At 39.6% G+C, this 23,438-nt stretch overlaps 1 protein-coding gene and 1 pseudogene across 5 annotated transcripts in view; one reads left to right on the top strand and one right to left on the bottom strand.

Moving 5' to 3' along the window:
- EFCAB5 (EF-hand calcium binding domain 5) overlaps positions 1-23,438 on the bottom strand; it is a 131,323-nt gene that overhangs the window by 97,799 nt on the left and 10,086 nt on the right. For 3 of the 5 annotated variants that reach the window (XM_058675956.1, XM_058675958.1, XM_058675957.1), the window contains exons 4-7: positions 14,168-14,257; positions 13,707-13,769; positions 11,572-11,656; positions 4,415-4,979 (exon numbers count right to left, since the gene is read on the bottom strand). In XM_058675956.1, coding sequence (XP_058531939.1) covers positions 4,415-4,979; positions 11,572-11,656; positions 13,707-13,769; positions 14,168-14,209 — 755 coding nt within the window. In that variant the 5' untranslated portion in view covers positions 14,210-14,257. Of the gene's footprint in view, positions 1-4,414; positions 4,980-11,571; positions 11,657-13,706; positions 13,770-14,167; positions 14,258-14,335; positions 14,371-17,404; positions 17,422-23,438 lie in introns of those variants that run through there. The other 2 variants (XM_058675960.1, XM_058675959.1) reach the window with 2 other exon arrangements.
- LOC101523879 (nibrin-like) lies at positions 15,691-17,259 on the top strand (annotated as a pseudogene).

The raw sequence follows: 23,438 nt of genomic DNA, 5'->3' as shown, positions 1-23,438 counted from the left end.
GCTCTGCCAGAATAGTGAGGGCAAATGTTCTTTAAACTGTTGTTAAATTTAATGATACTGCCTCCTGTGTGTAGTTGGAACTTTTCACTAACACTAAAACATCCTCAGTTTGGTTTCTCCGTAATTTGGTCTTGGAATTTTAATATGCGTATTAATCTGTAGAATGTCTTGCAAGTGCTGCAATTTCTAAAGTTTCAGATTCAGAAGACTTGAGGAAGAATCTAGCATTTTAGAAGTTTTTTTTCATATTTGAAAGGTAGAAATACAGAGCGAGGAGGAGAGATAGAATCTTCCAGGAACTGGCTCACTCTTCAAATGGTCACAATGGCAGGGGCTGTGCCAGACTGAAGTCTAGAGCCCAGAGCTTCATGTGGGCTTCCCATGTGGGTGAAGGGTCTCAAGCACTTGGGTAACGTTCTATTGCTTTCCCAGGTGCATTAAGAGGGAGCTGGACCACAAGCAGAGCAGCTGGGACCAGAATTGGCACCCATATGGGATGCTAGTGGATGCCTAAACCACTACATCACAATGTCAGCCCCATAAGATATTTAACCCAGGCAGTTCTGATATCATTCGTAGGCTATACTATACTCTTACAAGTATAATTTCTTTTTGTTTGCTATTTTTTTTCATAACAAGGTTGCATAGGCACAGGGATTTCCCCTCCCATGCCCTTACACGGCCCTGTCGCTGTTACCCTCTATGTCATTACAATAGTACATTGTTCAGCAACAGTCCTAAGTCCATTATTCTGCTATTTAAATGTGTCATGACACTGTAGGTATAGACGATGGCAGAGAATCCAGCATTCTATTGTCTAATCTTCAACTAAAAAAAAAAAGTATATGTCTACACAAAAAAATTCCGTACATAAATCTTACTTTACTTTAGAGGATTGTAACATTTACCTAATTCTAAAAAGAGTACTATTTAAAGGTTCTAATTAGTCATTTACCTTATAGGAAGAACATGAGGATGAGGAGCAAAGAACTATACTTCTCTGTAAATTTTATTAAGGTCTGCACAGATAGGAGATATTCAAGGAAAAGATGGAGGCTCAGAAAGGGGTTTGGAGACTGAAAGTGTTATTTATCTTTTAAATTTGGAAGAGACCTAATGGATGTCATTTAGACCAAGGAACAGCATATTAAAGCCTCTGGGCAAAGGGGTGGGTCATATCTTGCTCACCACCTGATTTGCTATTCAAATCAAAAAAAGAACAACATTTTCGTCATGTAAAGGTTATAAGGAACTCATATTTTTTCTGTCTATAAAGTTGCACTGGAACACAGCCATGCTACTCATTTACATATTGTCTGTCTGTTTTTATACTGCAATAGCAGATATGGAGTAATTATGACTCAATTTTGCCAAACACAAACCTTTCACATTTTATGTAATCAAATACATCAGTATTTTCATGATTTTTGACTCATGACTAAAATGCATTTTCTTGGGGGCCAGCACTGTGGCATAGCAGGCTAAGCTTCAGCCTGCCTACCTCACATTCCACATGAGTGCCAATTTGTGTCCTGGCTATTCCACGTCTGCTCTAGCACCCTGCTTATAGGAAAGCAGTGAAGAATGGCCCAAGTCCTTGGGACCCTACATCCGTGTGGCAGACCTGGAAGAAGTTCCTGGCTCCTGACTTTGACTCAGCATTGGCTAGTGCAGCCATTTGGGGAGTAAACCAGTGGATGGAGGACCTTTCCCTCTGTCTCTCCTTTTCTAACTCTACCTTTCAAATTAAAAATCTTTAATTTTCTTTAGTACAAAAGAATTTAACTTTAAATTTCTCCTAGTTTTGTGTGATTTCTTTTTTACATGTATATGGATATATTTAAAGAACAAATAAAAGTTATATTAAAATAACAAGTTATTTAATAACACGTAAGTTCTATAATAGTAATAAAAATAAATCTTTTTTAAAAAATGAACCAGTATGGGCTGGTTTCCTCTGCCTGCAAGCGTTAGCATCCCATTTGGATGCTGCTTTATGTTCCAGCTGCTCCACTTCCCATCCAGCTCTCTGTTTAAGACTGGGAAAGCAGCAGAGATAGTCCAAGTCTTTGTGCCCCTGGATCCACCCGGGAGGCCCAGAAGAAGCTCCTGGTTCTCAATGTGGAATCAGCTCAGCTCTGGCCACTAAAACCAATTAGGGAGTAAACTGGAGAATGGAAGAGTTCTCTCTGCATCCCCTTCTCTCTCTCTAAAAATCTCTCAAATAAATAAATAATACTTAAAATAATATAAAATGAACAAGGAATCCTTTGAAAACATCACACAAAGTTATAAATGTTCTTCCTGTGGAAAAACACAGGAGCAAAAGTTGGGGCAATTTGGTAATCAAAAAGAAAAAAGTGGGATGGCTATTTGGAGCAGAACTTAAGACTTCATATGGAATACCTCCATCCCAAATTAGAGTGCCAGCGTTCAAGTCCCAGTTCTGCTTCTGACTGCAGCTTCCTGCTAGCATACACCATGGGAGGCAGCAGATAATGGTTCAAGTAATTCTATTCTGCCACCTACTCAGGAAACCCAAACTGAGTTTCTAGCCTCCTGGTTTTAGCTTAGCCCAGCTGCACCTGCTTCAGGTTTTTGGGCAGCAAACCAACAGATCAGAGCTCTCGGTCTCTCTGTCTTTTGAAATAAATAATTACATACTTAAATACTTATGATCAATTAGAATACATTGAATATGTATTAAAATTCAGGCATCCATAATAATATTTTTAAATGGTTATCAAAAGGGTGAAAAATGTTTTACTTGTTGCCATCAAGTGAACACTGATAGAAATAGAAGTAAAAGTCTAGGCCAGATTATTTCACTGCTGAATTCTATCAAACTTTCAAGGAAAAATTGGGCCTGGTACAGTAGCCTAGCAGCTAAAGTCCTCGCCTTGCATGCACCAGGATCCCATATGGTTGCCAGTTCTAATCCCAGCCACCCTGCTTCCCTTCCAGCTCCCTGACTGCGGCCTGGGAAAGCAGTCAAGGACGGCCTAAAGCCTTGGGACCCTGCACCCGTGTGGGAGACCCCGGAAGAGGCGCCAGGCTCCAGGCTTCAGATTGGCTCAGCTCTGGCTATTGCAGCCGCTTGAGAAGTGAATCAACAGAGGGAAGATCTTCCTCTCTGTCTCTCCTCCTCCATATATCTGACTTTCCAATAAAAACAAATAAATCTTTTTTTTTTTTAAATCAGTAAGGTAACATAATATAAAACATACAGAGATTAATAATTCTCATGTTTTCAGACTATATCAATAGAAAATGCAATGAAAGGAGATCCCTTATAATAGCAACAAAAAGAAAATAATGAAGCAAGTAGCAATAAATCTACCAAAAAAAGATGCAAAACCTATATAAAAAAACTTAAAGACAACACTAATGGAAACAAAAATGCAGTGAATAAATGGGAAGACATTCTCAGAAACAGTGGTCAAGAATGGGCATTTGACACAAGGGTTAAGGTACACCCTGGGGAGCCTACATGCCATATTTGGGTGTCTGATTTGAGTTCTAGCTACTCATAATCCAGCTTCTAGCTAAAGTGCATTCTGGGAAGTAGACGATGGCCTAGATGTCCCTATCACCCAAGTAGGAGACCCAGGTGAGCTTTAGCCCTTTGCTTTGGCATGACCCAGCCCTGGCTATTACAGACATTTGGGGAGAGAAACAGTAGATGGAAGGTACTTCTCTGTGTGTCCTGCTCTCTCTTTCTCTTTCTGTCTTTCAAATACAATTAAAATAAACTGACATTTAAAATAACAAAGAAGCACTGGGCATTATTGCAGATGCTCATTTTCTGAATTCATAAATATTAGATTTCAATTCAAATTATTCTAAGGTTTGCTTTAGTTTTCTCTCAATTTTCCTCCCCACATAGACAAGTTGATACTTTTTTAAAAGTTTATTTATTTGAAAGGTAGAGCAGCAGTGAGAATGATTTTCAATTAGTTCATTCGCCAAATGCCCCAGCTGGTGCTGGGCCAGGCCCAAGCTGGGAGCCTGTAACTCCACCCAGGTCTCCCATGGGAGTGGTGGGAAGCCAAGTATTTGAACCATCATCGGTTGCTTCCTAGGGTGGCCATCAGTAGGAACTGGATTGAAAGCAGAGGTGAGATTCAATCCCAGGCATTCTGAGATGGGATGTTGGTGTTCCAACTGGCAAATTAACTCACTGCGCCACAACATAATTAGAACCCTGGTGAGATATTTAGATTCACAAATATTCAGAACTTGTTTAACATAACTTCACTCTTCACAGTATCTCAAAAACAAAACAAAATCACAAAGTGGTAGCTCATTAAATACATGTTTTGAATAACTATGAAATCACTTCATTTTTGTCTTGTTTGTGTGACTACATTACTGTTCTAGGAAACAGATCAGTTGAAAATATGACAAATTGTACCTGTTGCAGATAGTGTCAGGAACATGAATCTTCAGGTCTTCTGTGACATCTCTCATCACCCTCTGGTAACCAGACATGCCTGGGTCTTTGATATAAAGAGGATTTTTTCTCATTAAATATTCCCCCAAATGATTAATTGGATCAAACTTGGTTACAATGTCAGTTTCTGTCGAAAATTGTTTCTTTTCCATCTGTGTTAACATTTGTTCCGCTGCAGGAACCAAGGTGGGTAGAAGTTTATCGAGCAAATATACACGAGTATTCAGTGTCTGGCTTTCGGTATTAAACCACTCTTTGGCCAAATCATCCTTAGGAAGTATCTTCTCAGTCTTTTTTTCTAGTTCCTTCTTCTTATTATCCTTATCTAGTATTTTTTGTTGCATCGCCTGGGCTCTTGCTTCCACTCTTGCAAAAAGATTTTTCTTCCATGGTTGTTCCAGCTTTGATTTCAGTTCACTTCCATCTAAATCCAAAATCACTTTTGCAGGTTTTCTAATCACAATATTCCCTGAGGTTCTAGGGTCAGAATAAGTTGAAGCTGTTGGCTGCTCCTCCATGGTTAATTCTGAAATTGAGGGCAAGGGGGGAGGGTAGAGAGATAGATAAGAGAGGCTGGATGAAAGAAATATTCAAACTAAATATTAATATACATGTTTAGTATATATTAAATTTTATATAAAAATAACTAGTGTGTTATAATACTGCCAGCTGAAAATCACACAAGAATCGCTTTAGCCATAACAGTACTTATTGTTGACCTAATCAGAATCATTTCATTTAGTACCAAGACTGATTCCACGGCTCTTCATTACTTTTCTTGCTTGTACCTCACGATCAACATGATGGCTATCCAGCTCCGTGCATCACCTCCCTATAGGAAATAAAGGACTGAGGCCAGAAGAATTTTCTCCTCCTGAGGCCTTGTTTTATTATCCAAGAGAAAGATCCCAGACTCCCTGCTCTAAGACTTCCCTTTCCATTTCATTGGCCCTTACTGGGGTGCCGCATCAATCCTTACACTGATCAATGATAGAGGGAAATAAGATTACTATAAATGGTTCTGCACAGTCATAATTTATTCCTTGATGCCCAAGGTTTGAATCAAATTTCTATGATGTAAAGTGTTCTAAGCTATAATTAGATAGGAGAAACAAGTTCTAGTGTCCAGTTGCACATGGGATGACTAGAATAACAATAACACACTCTATGTTTTAAATGTTTTTACCATAAAGAAGCGGTGAGCAGATAACAGTGCTTACTATGATTTGAACATTACACTGTGTATATAAATACTGAAATGTCACATGATATCCCATCCTCTCGCATACATGGACAGATAAGCACCCTTATTAGGTGACTGAAAGGAACCATCTAGGCCCTCTTTTTTTCTGCTCCTCCCCTGCTTCTTCTATCTCCTCTTTTATGTGAGAGCACAGCATACACAACCTTCAAAACACTCTCTCGGAAGCAGAGACCGAGCTCTTACCAGATACCAAACCTACTGAAACCTTCATCTTGGAATTTTCAGCCTCCCTAACTGCAGCAGCCGACTTAAGCTGGTTCTCAATTACCCAGTCTGCAATATTATGTTATAGGATTAAAACACAGGTCATTTGCATGCATGCTTCTACTTGATGAGACATTATTAAGTTATTTTTCGGACTGGGTAGTGAAAGTTTATGTTATGGAGCAAAACATTTTGAAATGTGTGCCTCTGGATCCTGAAGCAGTGTCAAAGCCATAGGATCATAAGCCTCTGCACCCTTGGTAGTGTGAGCATCCATGCTTCAATTTGTTTACACAATTAGAGAACATCACAAAATTCCATTTTCTTTTCTTTTTTTTTTTTTAAGATTTATTCATTCTATTGCAAAGTCAGATACACAGAGAGGAGGAGAGACAGAGAGGAAGATCTTCCGTCCGATGATTCACTCCCCAAGTGAACCGCAACGGCCGGTGGTGCGCCGATCCGAAGCCGGGAACCTGGAACCTCCTCCAGGTCTCCCACACGGGTGCAGGAACCCAAGACTTTGGGCTGTCCTCAACTGCTTTCCCAGGCCACAAGCAGGGTGCTGGATGGGAAGTGGAGCTGCCGGGATTAGAACCAGCACCCATATGGGATCCCGGGGCTTTCAAGACGAGGACTTTAGCTGCTAGGCCACGCCGCCGGGCCCACAAAATTCCATTTTCAAAAAGTTTTGCCGATATCCTGAACAATAAAAACCTAACTAGACAGTATCCTTTTTAATGCCTGGGAGAAAAATTAAGAAATGTATATGAGAGGGTCCTGCACAGTGGCCTAGCAGCTAAAGTCCTCGCCTTGAACGCACCAGGATCCATATGGGCGCCAGTTCTAATCCCGACGGCCCCACTTCCCATGCAGCCTTGGGACCCTGCACCTGCGTGGAGGAGGTTTCTGGAGGAGGACCTGGCTCCTGGCTTCAGATTGGCACAGCTCAGCTCCAGCCATGTGGTCACTCGGGGAGTGAATGAACGATGGAAGATCTTCCTCTCTGTTCTCCTCCTCTCTGTGTATATCTGACTTTGTAATAAAAATAAATAAATCTTTTTAAAAAAGAAATATATGTGAGGAAACCCTTGAAAAGCCAACACTTCATCTACAATATCTTCCTTCCAAGTTTTTATTTCCTCCTTGACAAATTCTAGTATTTCTATAAGAGGAACATGAGAATGGCAATTCCCGCTCACTTCTCAGTTGGATTTAAAAACAAGTTAATCAATTTAGACAAGGGTAGTGGGAAGGGTGTATCTCCATTCTGTTTTGTCATCATTATCATTAATACACATGCTTTTATTTTTATTTATTTATTTGTTTTTATTGGAAAGACAGATTTATAAAGAGAAGCAGAGACAGAGGGAAAGATCTCTCCACTGGCTCACTCCCCAATTGGTTGCAATGGCTGGAGCTAAGCTAATCTGAAGCCAGGAGCCAGGAGCTTCCTCTGGGTTTCCCATGCGGGTGCAGGGTCCCAAGGATTTGGGCTGTCCTCTACTGCATTCCCAGGCCCCAGGCAGGGAGCTTGATGGAAAGTGGAGTAGTTGGGACATGAACTGGTGGCCACATGGGATCCCAGTGAGTGCAAGGTGATGATTTAGCCACTGGGCCATCATGCCAGGCAATAATTTTTAATTTTATTTTTTAAGATTTATTTATTTTTATTGGAAAGTCAGATATACAGAGAGGAGGACAGAGAGGAAGATCTTCCATCCAATGATTCACTCCCAAAGCAGTGCGATATTTGGAGCTGTGCCAATCTGAAGCCAGGAGCCAGGAGCTTCTTTCAGGTCTCCCACACAGCTGCAGGGTCCCAAGGCTTTGGGTCATCCTCAACTGCTGTTTCAGGCCACAAGCAGGGAGCTGGATGGGAAGCAGGGCTACCGGGATTAGAACCGGTCGGTGCCCATATGGGATCCTGGGCATGCAAGGCAAGGACCTTAACCACTACACTATTGCTGCAATAATTTTTATTTTTTATAAAATAAATATGAAAGAGAAAAATTCTTTTGAATCTGCAGGTTCTAATGTATGCTTTCCTCTTAACCCATCCAGCACAAAATGGTAGATATTACTTCTCTTGCTTTAAGAATGTCTTTCAACTTATCATCTACCCATCTGCCTTTGTCAGTGAACTCTCACATTAACTAGAGCATTTTCTATATTCATTACAATCTCAAAGAGCTCCTGTAGTGTGCTTGGCTATTATAGGTTGCTAAGCAATAATCCTAATGTTTTTATTGTCCTCACTGATAGGCAGAATGGAAGTAGCCACGGGTTTAGCTACAACTGTAGTCAAACACTCCCCTCTTACAGCCATAAAACCAAGAAGAGAAAAAGACACACAATAGCAGGGTCTATGAGTCAGGATCCTGAACAAGCTGATCTGAGGCTATCTTTTGTCTGAATGATCTCCTAATTCAAGGATCACAGATTATTGCACTACCCCAAGGGCAAATTAATTCACAAATTGAACTAAAGATACTTTCAGATATTTACTGGGTTTTTCCTTAAAATCAGTTTGTGTTTAAACATTCTTAAACCTTTTACATACAAGTTAACTGATTCATTTATACAATCACTAATATGTAATTACTGATTTTACTCCATGTGCCAGAAATATGGAATTCTTTCTTGGGACTGACACACTAAATTCTTTGGAGAAATAAGAGCCTGTCAAGCTCTCCCTTCATAGGCACACCTTCCGCCTCAGCTGGCACACCTTCTAACATGCAAAGATCCATCCCAGCACAATTGGCATGAATGCCTTCAACTAAGTAGGAACACAAAAGAATTCCTCATTCATATTTTTGAAAGGTCTAGCCTTATAAAAGTATTCCACCGCTCAGTATCCCGCCCTCCATTTCCTGTACTTAGTGCATGATTTGCTGCTGGGCATAGCCTCTGCACAAAATCCATTTAAGGACACAAATGGAAATGAATTACAATCCATATTAGAATAAATTTTAGCAATCTGTCTTGAACAAGGAGGCATGTAACATTAGTGGAACTACTGCTGCTGAAAGTGATGAAATTTGATCCTCAAGGCCACCCAACATTTGCATGATTTTCTCTTTAAATATAAGTCCTGACTGAAACTCAGCTGCTTTGTCGTCATTACTAGGATTTCTTAAATATGTACACAATGTAGAATGATTGTTATGAATGAAGGAAGAAAGAAACGCCACTGGACTCCACTGGAATTACAATAGCCACAGGAAAAGTCAATTTCTTATCAAACTTTGCTAATCCTAGGATCTGATTAGAATAGAACTGAGCAAAAAAATAACTTAAAAGAAAACTCTCAAAATTTAATTTTGATCCTGAAAAGAAGAACAACCTGGGTAAAAGACTGACATAATGCATTTAACTGTGGCATTTTCTTCATGAAGACAACAAGTATTTGAGTGCATTGAGAGCTGTTTGGCAAGGTAACACTACTTTACAATTGCATAACAAAGATAATGACACTTCCTTTGACATGTGGTAATTGCAGTAACAGTTCCTCTTTACACCATGATATGTATGTGAGTATGCGCACACACACACACACACACACACACACGGAGAATTCAGAGTGTAAGATTTAGTAGAGACTGATCACTGAATAAATAAGTACACTGAAATTCATTTGATATCACAGTAAGTGACTGTAATATTTTCAGAACATATCTGCTGTGGTGAACAGAATTTCACAAAACACACTTCTCTCCAATACTTTGAAAAGCCATAAGAGAAATTCAAAGTATAGGAGTAGCAAAGTCAGGCAGTGTTTGGGGCAGTGGTTAAAACACCACTTGAGATGCCTGTATCCCATACAAGAGAGCCTCTGCTCCAGGCCCAGCTCCCTATTCCAGCTTCCACGAATGCACACCTTGCAGAAAAGCAGATGACGGTTCAAGTAATTGGATCCATGCCACTTGGGAGGGATATGCATGTTGAGCTCAGGGCTTCTGGCTTCAGCCTGGCTTCAGCCCAGGCTGTTGTTGGTTTTGGAGAATGAGCCAAAAAGATTAAAGATACCACGCCCTCTCCCTCACCTCTCTCTTTCTTCCTCTCCCTCTGTCTCTCTTTTTCTCTCCCCTCCTTTCTCTCCCCCAATGCATGCCTTTCAAATAAAAGAAAGTCCACAAATTCTTCACTGAGACATTTTCTGGAAAAGCAATAAATTATATAATAGAACACATGTGTAAAGATATGCAAGCACAAATTTGGCCATAAATAAAGTCAAAGCCTGATAAAACTTTTAACAAATTACAAACACAATGCTGTTTGGCGTGTTTAAAATGAACGAGTTCATTCATAACCTGGCCCAAGTAACTAAAGTAAAGGCAAAATATATGTATGGGGTACTAGTGGTAGACAGTTGGAGTAGGGAGGAAGGAAAATCAGGAAACTGAAGAGCGGGGACAGGTGAAGCAGAACAGGTAAAGACTGGCCAGCAGAAAAAGTTCTAAGAGTTAGTGAAGTTGCACAAATAAAACTAAATTCACAATAAGGACAAAATAAGCTTAGTTCTTAATGTATACATTTTAATATATATGAATAAGAAACATTAAATAATAACATTAAACATTAAATAATTGATTTTAAAGATAAAAAATCGCCTTGGAAAAATTTAGCTCCTCAAAGGTATAAATAACATCTGCAGAGCAATTTTCAGTTTAGAAAATATTCCAGTAATTATTACTGTAATTCAGTCTAGACCCATCTAGTACATATTAAACTCTCAATACTTGTAAACTGAATTGAAGGGAATTTACAATTAAATTTAAGATGCTTAAAGTATTGTAAAGATTTCGGATGGTACATTATTACACTAGTGTCTTGTATGAGCAAGAATAAATACTTGTAGTGAAAGGCAAAGAAGTACCTTTTTAATTTTTTGTTGCTTTTTTGATCCTGCAAAAAAATGTTTTTAAGGATTTGTGTATTTGAAAGGCAGAAGGAGAGATCTACTCACACAGAGAAATCTTCCATCCCTATTGCCATTCCTAAATGTCTACAAGGGCTGGCACTGACTCAGGCTAAAGCCAAGAGTCAGGAACTTGAAATGCGGCTCCTAAATGGGAAACAGGAACCCACATATGTGGGGCTACCACTTGCTGTCTCCCAAACACATCAGCTGGAAGCTGGATTGAAATGTGAAGTAGCTGGAACTCAACACTGGCCCTCCAATAGGGGATGCAGGTTTCCAGGCAGCAGCTTAACTATCTGTGCGTTAACACCTGTCCAGTCTGCATAATACTGGGGAATTTGCTTTAGGAATGGGATGAGAATTCATGCCATGGGTCAAACAGGATAAATGAGCGGTCAAGTACCAGAGCGAAAAGAACAAATAGGAAGAAGAATTATGAGAGCCGATATCTGCCAAAATCCTTCATTTCATTTTTATATTGTAGTTTTCTACAAGGTGTCAATCAGTGTCATAACTAAATTTCCTAGGCAATGCAAGATAGTCATAAAGTCATCACAAAAGTGTTAATAGAAAGTGAAGAGAATATACTCTAAGTCCCAAATAACATTTAAAATATTCCCAAGATTACATTTTTAAGATGTGAACTCTTGAAAAATGCAGTCCCCATGAAAATTTAGTGGTAGTTTTAGAATTTGTGGTATAGAGCGAAGGTTAGTTCTCTACCTTGGGGTTTGATTTCATCTGTTGCTTCTTTCCCCACATTGTTGCTGGTCTCTGTTACAGAAACATCTGGTACACTCTGTGAACTCTTTCAAAGGAGAAAAGAAACATGAATTTTAAAATAGGTTGCTTTTCTTCAAAGTTTCATCAGTTTTTCCAAGTAACAGAGGGTTCATTGCTTTGTAGGAGTTACTAACCACTTCTATTTACTTTTTCTAGGATTTAATTATGCATCTGAGAAGCAAAGCAGTAGTCACAGTTTATTTACTGCACTCAACAAGGTATATACCACATGTCATATCTTCCTATTACTGTTACAAAGATGCCAGAAATAACAACCCAGATGTACAGTTTAATCCTCAAATCATAAAATACATTATGGAACCATGATTTCACACCATTACATAATGAATGCCTGTGAAATGCAATTTTTTTTTTACTTCTAGAATCACCTTCCATGTTTGTGGTGGAAAGAAAAACAGTCTATTTTAATTGAGAAAAGTAAAGATTGATTCTATGAATAATGGTGGCAGAATGGATTTTTGGACTACTACTCTATTTTTTTAATTTCATTTTATGACAGTTTCATAGGTTCTGGGATTCCCCCAACCCCTCCCCAAACTCTCTCCTCATATTGTATTCCTCCATATTGTTACAGTAGTACTGTTCATAACCAGTCATGATTCCTTCATTGCGGGCTTGGACCATGCAGAGAGTCCAGCATCTGATTGTCCAGATAAATTCAGCAGTTTCATTGGGAGACCATCCTTGGTCTGAAAGTAGAGCTGGCAGAATACCATCCCCTCCAATGAGATGCCACTACACAACTTCAACAACAGGAAGAAACATGGAAATTAACAACATCATGAAGTTAATTAACATGGTATTGAGTGACCAATATGTTAGAACATGCAAGTCCTTAACCACATCCTGTAACTACTTCCTAGACATCTCAAATTTAGTACATACACAACTGGCTGCTATAACCCTCAAAATGGCTATTGGGTACTATTCAGCTGTCTCATGTCTATTTTCATTTTTATATTTAGCAGCTTATAGTATTTAAGCATGATTTTTACTGAACTTCACGAATTTTAGGATAGTCCAAACAGGCTTATAACTCTAACAAGCTATATGTTAATGATTGAGTAGCAGAACAGTTTTAGGAGGGGTGTGCAGAGAAATCTTTAGTACCTTACTGAGGAGTAAATGATCTTTGTGTTCCACCTAGTAAGGTACATGGTAGTCCAAGCTGACTTTTCCCTGTCTGTTCTAAGCTTTCCTTATTGGTCTCTGTCTATCTGACCTAATTTTGGGGGCTCCACAGTGACCCTGATGGTCATTGCAAGAGAGGGTGGGGAGCCAAAGTTGGAGCTAAGTAAGGACCAGAGAAAGCTCCTGTCCTGAGTCACGAAGGAAGTTGATTGTTCTTCTGTTTCTGAGGACTGCTCAGGGCTCCTGGGTGTTGTTCCGATGACCTTAGATCCTGTGAGGAAGGATCTTGACTTCTTCCATTCTGTGTGGGAGATCCAATAGGGAATGGTTGACCTCAGAGTTCTCGGGCTATGAGGGCACTTCAATTCCCTGTGATCAACTTGGTAGTTGGATATAGTCATTGGTGCCCATACTGATTGGACTACTACTCTTATTGCTGTACTACTGAGGAACAGAACACTTTTAAGACTTAAATCCTCTTAACTGAGGAATAGAACACTATAAGACTTTTAGTTATTCAATGTGAATCCATATAATTATTTTAATTGCTTCCTTTTAGAGAAAATGCTCCTTCCTATTAGTAGCCTTGTAATTATCTAAACACAAAGTTACTTAAATAATCAACATGGAAATTTTATCTTCCAGCATGATGGTGAATTTACAATCTCCAGGGCAGTAGCTGTGATTTTGGAAAGCATCTGTGTTAACAGGTAATTTTCAACAGCTCTTCAGAAATGATCTACTTGTCTAGGAAGATTCAGACTCAGAAGAGTCAGCTAAATAATCAATACAATTTCATCCTTTTCCATTTGCCATGTTTGTAATCATTTTGAACACTCATCTTTCCTTTTCCTTCTTCATATGAAAATTTATCTAGTTTATATTCTGTAATATTGCAATCTAATTATGCATGACAACTCTACCTCAGCAGGTTTCTTCACTTCAGCTGAGTTCTGTTGCCTTTCATTGTCTTCTTTTTCATTTTTCTGAAATGGAAATGGTGTTAGTAACGGTATCTTAAAGGAGCTATAGATTAACACCTTATATTCCAGCATAGAAAGAGTTTTTCAAAAGAAAAAATTATAACAAATTTCATATGAACAAATATGTTGGTTTTTAAGAAAAGTTACAAAAAGTAGTTTTATCACCAAACAGTAACACTTATGATTAAAGCATACCATCCTCCCTGTTAGAAGCAATTCACTATAAGCCAACTGTCATTTTTATCACCCTCTTTCCAGCATTCCTGTCAAACTCTAGTATGGACTACTTTAAAAAGAGAAGCAAATATGTGATAGAATGTGATGTTGCTTCTCAAATTTTCTAAGAGTTGCGAATCTTAAATACTTTCATAAATGCTTAAGAAGTTATGAAGACTAGAAACCTGAGCAGGCTTGGGTTCCTCTTGGGATGTTGATTCACTCATCTGGATTGTTAACAGATATCACAAAAATACAGAGGACTTGACCAGCATCTGTAACAAAAAGAAAGTAAGTAAATTTAATAAACACTGAAAAGTACTCTGGAAGATTAAAATCTCTCTCGCCCTCACTCCCAACCAACTCCACCATTCTATTGAACGGTGGTTAAGTTTTCAACTGTTGAACTCTTCCAACGGTGCTTCTGTTATTACTGTTGCTACTGACCAAAGCCAGATTGCTGCTAGGCTTGCTCTCACAGAGAGCATGGTAATCACCAGCACTATCTTAAAAATGATAAAACAGCAATAGTAATACAATTAAACTTTATGATTGTCAACCTCACTGATTTTTGAAATAACAACCAAGGTAAGGGAAAATGAAGCTTTGATGTCCACCTAATTCATTCAGGAAAGGCTAACAAAAACGATTCCTAGGAGGATTTTTATTTTGGTGGGGTAAAATTCTGGAATGACTATTATTTATCTGCTTTATTTATTCATACAGAAGAATTAAAATAATCAATAGATGCCTACTTCATTGAAAATGACTGTATATTCAGTCACAGAGTTTAACACTACCGTGCCAAACATCATTTGGGGTTTCAGCACTTATAGACTAGATGTTGCTCAAAAAGTAGCTTTCTGTGCACATGGTCTCTAACTCAAGGACAGTCACAGTCTAGGGAAGTTGTACATACAAAATATTCTGGAATATCTGTTTTCAATATAGCATATATTTTAGTTGAACAGGCCAAAATCACTGCCTTTAGAAACACTGGATTCCAATGCAAATAACTGCCTCAAAGCCTTTTTGAAGCAGTTGATAAATAAAATAGAATATGTTTCTGTGATAGGTCCCAATTGTACATCTGCAGTCTGCTCTTTTTTGCCAAGGGTATCTGTCTCCTGAAATTGCTCAGGATTTTCCTTCCGTTTCTTTTATAATCGGCTATATTTGGATGCGCCGGATATATTCAACTCAGTAACTTTTAGGGGTGCCTCCAAATGCTGGAAGATGTTGGGGTTAAAAACTAAGACCTGCACGCCCGGAGCTCGGGCGGCTGGCAGGCGGCGGTCGCGTGGCCGGCAGCAGGGCCCATGTGGAAGCTACTCCCAGCCGCGGGCCCAGCCCGAGAACCATTACAGACTTTTGACTGGCACTGAATACATCGTAAAGGAGAAACTGTGCTATGCCAATTGAAGATGATCAGCCAATCAGTTGAAATCATGCACTGCTAACTGCTACCTTTGCTCTAACCAACTTGGGTGGAGTATGAGCCTTTGGTTGCCTGTTCTTGTTTAGATGTGTCTGGGAAAACTGCTCTAAATCAAGCTGTATTGCAACTTGGAGGACTCACTGTAAACAGTTGGACAAAAGAAAGTACTCACCTTGTCGTGATGTCAGTGAAAGTCACCATTAAAACGATCTGTGCACTCGTTTGTGGATGCCCTATTGTAAAGCCAGAGTATTTTACTGAATTTCTCAAAGCAGTTCAGTCCAAGAAACAACCTCCACGAATGAAAAAGGTCTTCGACCTATTCCTGAAGCAGAAATTGGATTGGCAGCTATTTTCAAGACTACAGAGAATTATTGTGATCCTCAGCACCAGCCCCGTTTAGGAGTAAAGACAACGACTCCAGGGCCAAGCCTTTCACAAGCCTTATTGGTTGATGAAAAACTAAGACCAAGTATCCCAGTGAACACTACAACGTATGTTGTTGACACAGGATCAGAGCAAGTAGATACGTGTATGGATTTGAGTGAAAGGACTAAAGAAATCCAGATGTGCAGGTTGGAATCAAAGTCTGTAACACTTCCACAGGAAAGATCCATTGTAAAGGAACCTCCCCAGACAGGTTCTCATAATAAAGGATCAAATACTCTGGGAAGGAAGAAAATGTCAAACTCTCAATGTTCACCAACAAAGTTTGCAGGTGAACATAAAGGTAGAAAATGGGCTTCTGCGCAGCAGACTAACTCCATCAAAAACTACTTTCAACCATTTCCTAAAAAAAGGGAAAGAGATGAAGAAGATCAAGAAATGTCTTCATCCAAGTCATCACGAGTAGAAACGTCTTGTTCTCTTCTAGAACAAACCCAACCTGCCCCAGTCTTACTATGGGAAAATACACAGCAGCATCTATCTCAGAATGAGCCTATTGACAAAAAAACAGAGAACTTGATTCTAGTGAACAATTTCAAATCTGATGTGAAAAATTCTGCTCATCAGTCTCTGCCCGGAAAAGCTAATAACTAAAAAGAGAAAAGAAATGGATGATCGGGCCATAGAAGATGAAGTCTTGGAAGAGTTGTTGAAGAACACAAAACCAGAGTTGAAAATGCAAGTGACTGCTCATAAGCAAGAGGAAAATGTCAATATGAGGAAAAGGACCAAGATGGATCTGGAAACAGGCAGCACTCGCAATGATGAAACAGTACCAGAAAGAGACAAAGGATCTCAAGAAAGTGAAATTGGGAAGAAGTGTGATCTCAAGCAAGAATCACTGTGGTCAGTCAAAGAAGTGTCCATCAAAGAAGAAGCTCACAACGATGATGAACTTCGGGAAGATGGCGAGGTGCTTCCAAGAAAGCTGTTACTGACTGAATTTAGATCATTGGTGGTTAGCTCCACTTCCAGAAATCTGTCAGATGTAAATATTGATTATGGTCAATTGAAGAATTTCAAGAAATTCAAAAAGGTCACATTTCCCGGAGCAGGAAAACTTCCACACATCATTGGAGGATCAGATCTAATAGCTCATAATGCTTGAAAGAATATGGAATTAGAAGAGTGGCTAAGGCAGGAGATGGAGGTGCAAATTCAGCTCGCCAAGGAAGAATCACTTGCTGATGATCTCTTTAGATATAATCCTAATGCAAAAAGAAGAAGATAACTGAAGATCTTAAAAAGAAGCTGTGAGAAAGGATTTCTAGCAAACACTTCACGCTAACTGGGTTATATAAATTTAGTATAGAGGAGAAATTTAAGTCACAAATGTTTTATGGCCTAATTTGTTTAATACAATGGACACAACTCTGTTCCTTTCTTGTGTAACTCTCCTGCAATCTTCATTATTGGATTCCCCTTAGAAAAAAAGAAATCTTTGATACCAAAAAAAAAAAAAAACAAAAAACAAACAAACAAAAAAAAACTAAGACCTTTCAGGCTAGTGTTGTGGTAGAGTGAGTTAAACAGCTACCTGTGATGCTGCTGGCAGCCCATATGGGCTCTCTAGTTCATGTCCTGGCTACTCCACTTTCAATCCAGCTCCTCAATAAAGGCCTGGGAAAAGTAGCAGCAGATGGTACAAGTGTTAGGTCCCCATCATCCATGTTGGAAGGGCTCCTGGCTTCTGGTTTCAGTTTGGCCCAGCTCTGGCCAATGCAGCCAACTGTGGAGTGAACCAGGAGATGGAAGCTCTCACTCTCTCTCTTTCTTGAATTGCTCTTACCTGTTTCTCCCTTTTTCTCTATAACTCTGAAAAAACAAAAAACTCTTAAAAAAAAAAAAGAGGCTGGTAAAAGTGAGGCTTCTCCAGTTGGCCTGTCAAACCTCCCTTTAACAACGTTAAGTCTACCTTTGACAAGTTCCCAGGTCAGTGAAGGGAAGAAAAGACGCAATTGAATCTGCAAAGTACAGAAATAGAAGCATATACAATGTATTAAGGAACAAAGGAATAAGCAATTGTTTTTTTTTTCAGGGGAGCCAAGGCAGTTCTCTCAGACATATTGAAACTGGAATTTAAAAGATCAATAATTTTTTGTGTAAAGCAGAGGGAGCACGTATTTCAATCAGAGGAAATAATAACTCTACAACATGAAAGTTCAAAATGTAAAGCAGTAATGTTCTGAGCAGAGTCGTATAGGAGACAGTGGCAGAAGATGAGGCTAAAAAGTTACATATCGACACTATGGTGAGCTCTTCATATTAATTAGTTTAGGCTTGGTGCTTTCTTTGTGTAGGATAGTTATTAAAAATTGGTGTGTTGATGTCAATGCAGTGGTGTATCAAGTTAATCCTCTGTCTGCAGCTCAGCATCCCATATAGGTGTTGGTTCTAGTCCCAATTGCTCCACTTATAATCCAGCTCCCTGCTGATGGTCTGGGAAAGCAGCAGAGGATGGTCCAAAGGCTTGGGACCCTGCACCCACATAGGAGACATGAAATAAGCTCCTAGGTCCTAGCTTCAGATTGGCTCAGCTCTGGCCACGTGGCCATTCAGGGCAGTGAACCAGCAGGTGGAAGATTCTTCTATTTGTCCTTCTCTCTGTAAAATCTGCCTTTCCAATAAAAAAATCAATCTTTAAAAAAATCCAAAACCAAAACCAAATGTCCGCCAGTAGCCTAGAGAATGGACTGTTGTGTGAAGGACTGAGAGAAAAGAGAGTGAAGATAAATTTTGCACTTGAAGTGTTTGCATCTGAAGTATATACCTCAATGTGTTTGGTACCCTAATTCTCTCCATTCAGGTTCACCTTTTCAATATATAAAGCTGACCTCTAACCACAAGCACTTGCAATTCTAAGGGCTGTCTTTAGCGGCAGGTCCAAGGTGCTTAGAAGGTAGTATCTATGGAGAAAAGCACTCAGCCAATGATGAATAGGGATTTGCATCTAGTTCCAATGAGATACGGTCTACACTATCTCCCGGAGGTTCCCAATAGTACTGGGCCTCAGTTGCTCTGAGTGTAACACAACAATAATATATTTGTTTTTTTTTTTACTTTCATTAAGTGAAATAAAGAGAAAGCAAAACAGTTTTGAAGACAGATGGAATGAGATTGAGTTTCAAAGTGTCACATTTAAGCTATCTGCTGGATCAGCTGCTAGAATCTTCTAGAAGTCTGAAAAGCACTGAAATGTGCTATAGTGTATTAGCAGGCAGTTATGGCTACAAGACAGAGCTTCAGTAAATCTAGTTTAAGAACCCTCCACATTCATTCCCAGCATATTTGTAACTGGTGAATTGCAGCATTTGACATCTTGGTTTGTAAGTTTCCCAATCATACATGAGAAAGTAGACAATTAGCCTTCAGGAAGGGCTTCCAAGTATAATAGAATAAATCACTTGATTTCTCATGGAAGCTAATAACTGAGTTTTACTCAGATGCTTTTAGTGAATCTTGAATACCTGGTGGTGATAAAAGAATATATTTAGGGCCCGGCGGCGTGGCCTAGCGGCTAAAGTCCTTGCCTTGAACACCCCGGGATCCCATATGGGTACCGGTTCTAATCCCAGCAGCTCCACTTCCCATCCAGCTCCCTGCCAGTGGTCTGGGAAAGCAGTTGAGGATGGCCCAATGCTTTGGGACCCTGCACCTGCGTGGGAGACCTGTAAGAGGTTCCTGGTTCCAGGCTTCGGATCGGCACGCATCGCGACCCTTGGCAGTCACTTGGGGAGTGAATCATCGGACGGAAGATCTTCCTCTCTGTCTCTCCTTCTCTCTGTATATCTGACTTTGTAATAAAATAAATAAATCTTTTAAAAAAAAAAGAATATATTTATAAGGTGATGTTAGTTTGAGCTCACCAAAGGATAGCAAGGGGAAAAAAACAGGCTAAAGATAAGCCCTTAATGATGAGCACCTAAAAGTAGTGAGATGGACCCAGCAGCGTGGCCTAGCAGCTAAAGTCCTTGCCTTGAACACACCGGGATCCCATATGGGCGTAGGTTCTTATCCCAGCGGCTCCACTTCCCATCCAGCTCCCTGCTTGTGGCCTGGGAAAGCAGTCAAGAATGGCCCAGGGCCTTGGGACCCTGCACCCGTGTGGGAGACCTGAAAGAGGTTCCTGGCTCCTGGCTTCGGATTGGCACAGCACGGGCCGTTGCGGCTTACTTGGGGAGTGAATCATTGGATGGAAGATCTTCCTCTCTATCTCTCTTCCTCTCTGTATATCTGACTTTGTAATAAAAATAAATAAATCTTAAAAAAAAGTAGTGAGAAAAAATGTCAATAAAAAATATTGATAATTGTTGGTAGGAGAGAACCAATAGACAATAGATTCCAGGAAACTGCTATGGTTTCCTTTTGGGATGCCTGCAACCCATAATGGTTGTCCCTAGTTGCAAGTCTTGGCTCCAGTTGCAATCTTGGATTCCTGCTGTTTATGGGAGATGAAAGTAAATAGCATCTTTAACTTAAATGTAAGTATTGTACTCATGTTATCTAAATATTTTATGATGCATTCATTAATTCACCTAGCAAAAATTCATATATTATCAATTATATAACATCATATATAATATATACAAATGCATAAAAACATATTTGACATTACAAGAGAGAAAACACATATTAGAATCAGATACAGAGATAGCCCAAATGTTGGAACTTAGAGACTTAAAATAACTATATTTAGTAGCTGTTTTTATGCACATAGTTACTCAAAAAATGAAATTTCATTTTGAGGAAAAATAAAAACAAATATAAATGTATTTTGGTGCAAATAAGTTTTTGAAATCCATGTAGTTTTTCATAACATATTCTCCATGAATTAAAAGAAACTTTCATGTATGGCAAAATCATTACATATAGTGAAAATTATGATATAACAATATTACTATTATAGTATTAGTATTAAAAATCATGATTTAAAAATCTAGTGGAAAAGGTAAACAGTATACATATATAGAGTGTTTTTAGCAGAGAAATAGAGCCCATAAAGAAAAGTCAAACAGAAATTCAAGAAACAAAAATCACCAGGGTAAGCATTTGGTTTGGGATTAGTGTAACATTTGAGATACCAACATCCTAATCCTTGTACCTGGGCTGGTACTTTGTACCTCTGCTTCCAAGTCAAGCTTCCTTGTAATGAATACACTGGGTGGCAGCAGAGGAAGGCTCAAGATTTGGGTTCCTACCCTCCAAGTGGGAGATCTGGATGGAGTTCCAGGCTCCTAGCGTTAGCCTAGCCCAGCCCCAGCTGTTGTGAGCATTTATGGAGTAAACCAAAAAAGACCTCTCTCTCCACCCCCTCTTTTCCTTTTTTCCCTCTAAACAAAACAACACAAAACAAAACAAAACAAAATTTAAATACATAAACAATTTCTTTAAAAAATCCCAATATCTTACACTATTTAATAATATAGGGAAATCAGTTGGGGAGCAAGGATGTAGGGGAAGGGGAAACAGGAAATCCAAGAGCATATGGAGCTGTATCATAAAATAATAAAATAAGTTTAAAAATCACAATATCAGGGCCTGGTACAGTAGCCTAGTGGCTCAAGTCCTCGCCTTGCATGCGCTGGGATCCCATATGGGCACTGGTTCTAATCCTGGCTGCTCCACTTCCCTTCTGACATCCCTGTTTGTGGCCTGGGAAAGCAGTCAATATCGGCCCAAAGCCTTGGGACCCTGCACCACATGGGAGACCTGGAAGAAGCTCTTAGTTTCTGGCTTCAGATTGGCTCAGCACTGGCCATTGCAGCAACCTAGGGAGTGAACCAGTGGATGGAAGATCCTTCTTTCTGTTTCTCCTTCTTTCTATAAATCTGCCTTTCCAAGAAAAATAAATAAATCTCAAAAACTAAACAAAAGAAAACCCCACAATATCAGAGACGAGAAATTCCTCTGACATACTTACTAGCAAACTGAAGTCAGATTAGAAATAAACACTGACTTAAAGATACAACAACCAGGGTCCGGCGGCGTGGCCTAGCAGCTAAAGTCCTCTCCTTGAATGTGCTGGGATCCCATATGGTCGCCAGTTCTAATCCCGGCGGCCCTGCTTCCCTTCCAGCTCCCTGCTTGTGGCCTGGGAAAGCAGTTGAGGGCTTTGGGACCCTGCACCCGCATGGAGACCTGGAAGAGGTTCCCAGCTTCGAATCGGCGCAGCACCAGCCATTGTGGTCACTTGGGGAGTGAATCATTGGATGGAAGATCTTCCTCTCTGTCTCTCCTCCTCTCTGTATATCTGACTTTGTAATAAAAATAAATAAATCTTAAAAAAAAAAAAAAGATACAACAACCAGGCCTGGTGTGGTGACCTAGCCTTGCAAGAGCTGGGATCCCATACGGGTGCTGGTTCTAATCCTGGCAGCCCTGCTCCCCATCCAGCTCCCTGCTTGTGATGACCTGAAGTCTTGGGATCCTGCACCCACATAGGAGACTTGGAGGAAGTTCCTGGCTTCTGGCTTCTGGCTTCAGGCCGGCTCAGCTCAGCTCAGCTCTGGCTGTTGCAGTCACTTAGGAAGTGAATCATCAGATGGAAGATCTTCCTCTCTGTCTCTCCTCCTCTCCTTATCTCTGACTTTCCAATAAAAATAAATAAATCAGATACAGCAATCTGAATTATCTAAGCCTAAAATCAAAGCATGTTAGAGAGAAGAAAGTGAGAGAAAAATTTATATCATATTTACAAACTTAAAAGAAAGTTGGATAAGGTAGATTTCAGAAAACAATATTATCAGACAGCTTCCCTGGAAACCTTAAAATAAGGTTTTATTTCTTGTAGTCACAGGATAAATATTGGTAAAAAAAATAATAGCAGTCAATTTTAGCACAATTTAATTTTGTGAACTTCAGAATTACAACAATAACTGAATTCGTAGTTAAGACACATTCCCCATGTAAAATCAGAGGTACTGATTATGAAGAAGCGGTAGCTTGAAACCTGAAATGGAGACTTTTACTTGGACTGAGACTGGGAACCTCAAACTCCTGAGACACTCCGAACCTCTACTACTAGTGGAAACAGCTTTTCCTCCTGTATTTGAGGATTCTAGACTTCTCTCGCTTAGATAAAAAAAAAAAGAAGAAGAAAAAAATCTTGTGATAATTTCATCTGGGTAACTGTCTTGCAAGGGGATGTCCATTTTCCTCAAGACCTACCCCAATCACATTGCACTGGTAGTAAATCCAAAACTAATATCGGTTCTTAAAATCCTCTAGTTAGTACGGGGGAGGTACTGTGTTACAGTGGGTTAATCTATCACTTGGGACACCTGAATCCATATTGAGGCACCTAGGATTAAGTTCCCCCTCCATTTCTGATTCAATTTTCTGCTATTGCCGGGGAGGCAGCAAGTGGCAGCTCAAGAGTTTGGTTTTCTGCCACTGATGTGGATTAGAGCTCCCGGCCCTCTGTCTTTCATCTTTCAAACAAAAAATCATCAAAACCAAAATTAACTCCAACAGGGAAAATGCAAACTCTACCTGGGATAAAATAGCTTTTACATAAAAGGAATATCACTGTTTATATATTTATTGGCAGAAACGCAAGGAATATGTGTGAA

The sequence above is a fragment of the Ochotona princeps genome, chromosome 17 (assembly GCF_030435755.1).
Source record: "Ochotona princeps isolate mOchPri1 chromosome 17, mOchPri1.hap1, whole genome shotgun sequence".
Lineage (NCBI taxonomy): Eukaryota > Metazoa > Chordata > Mammalia > Lagomorpha > Ochotonidae > Ochotona > Ochotona princeps.
This window is presented reverse-complemented; position numbering and strand designations above follow the sequence as displayed.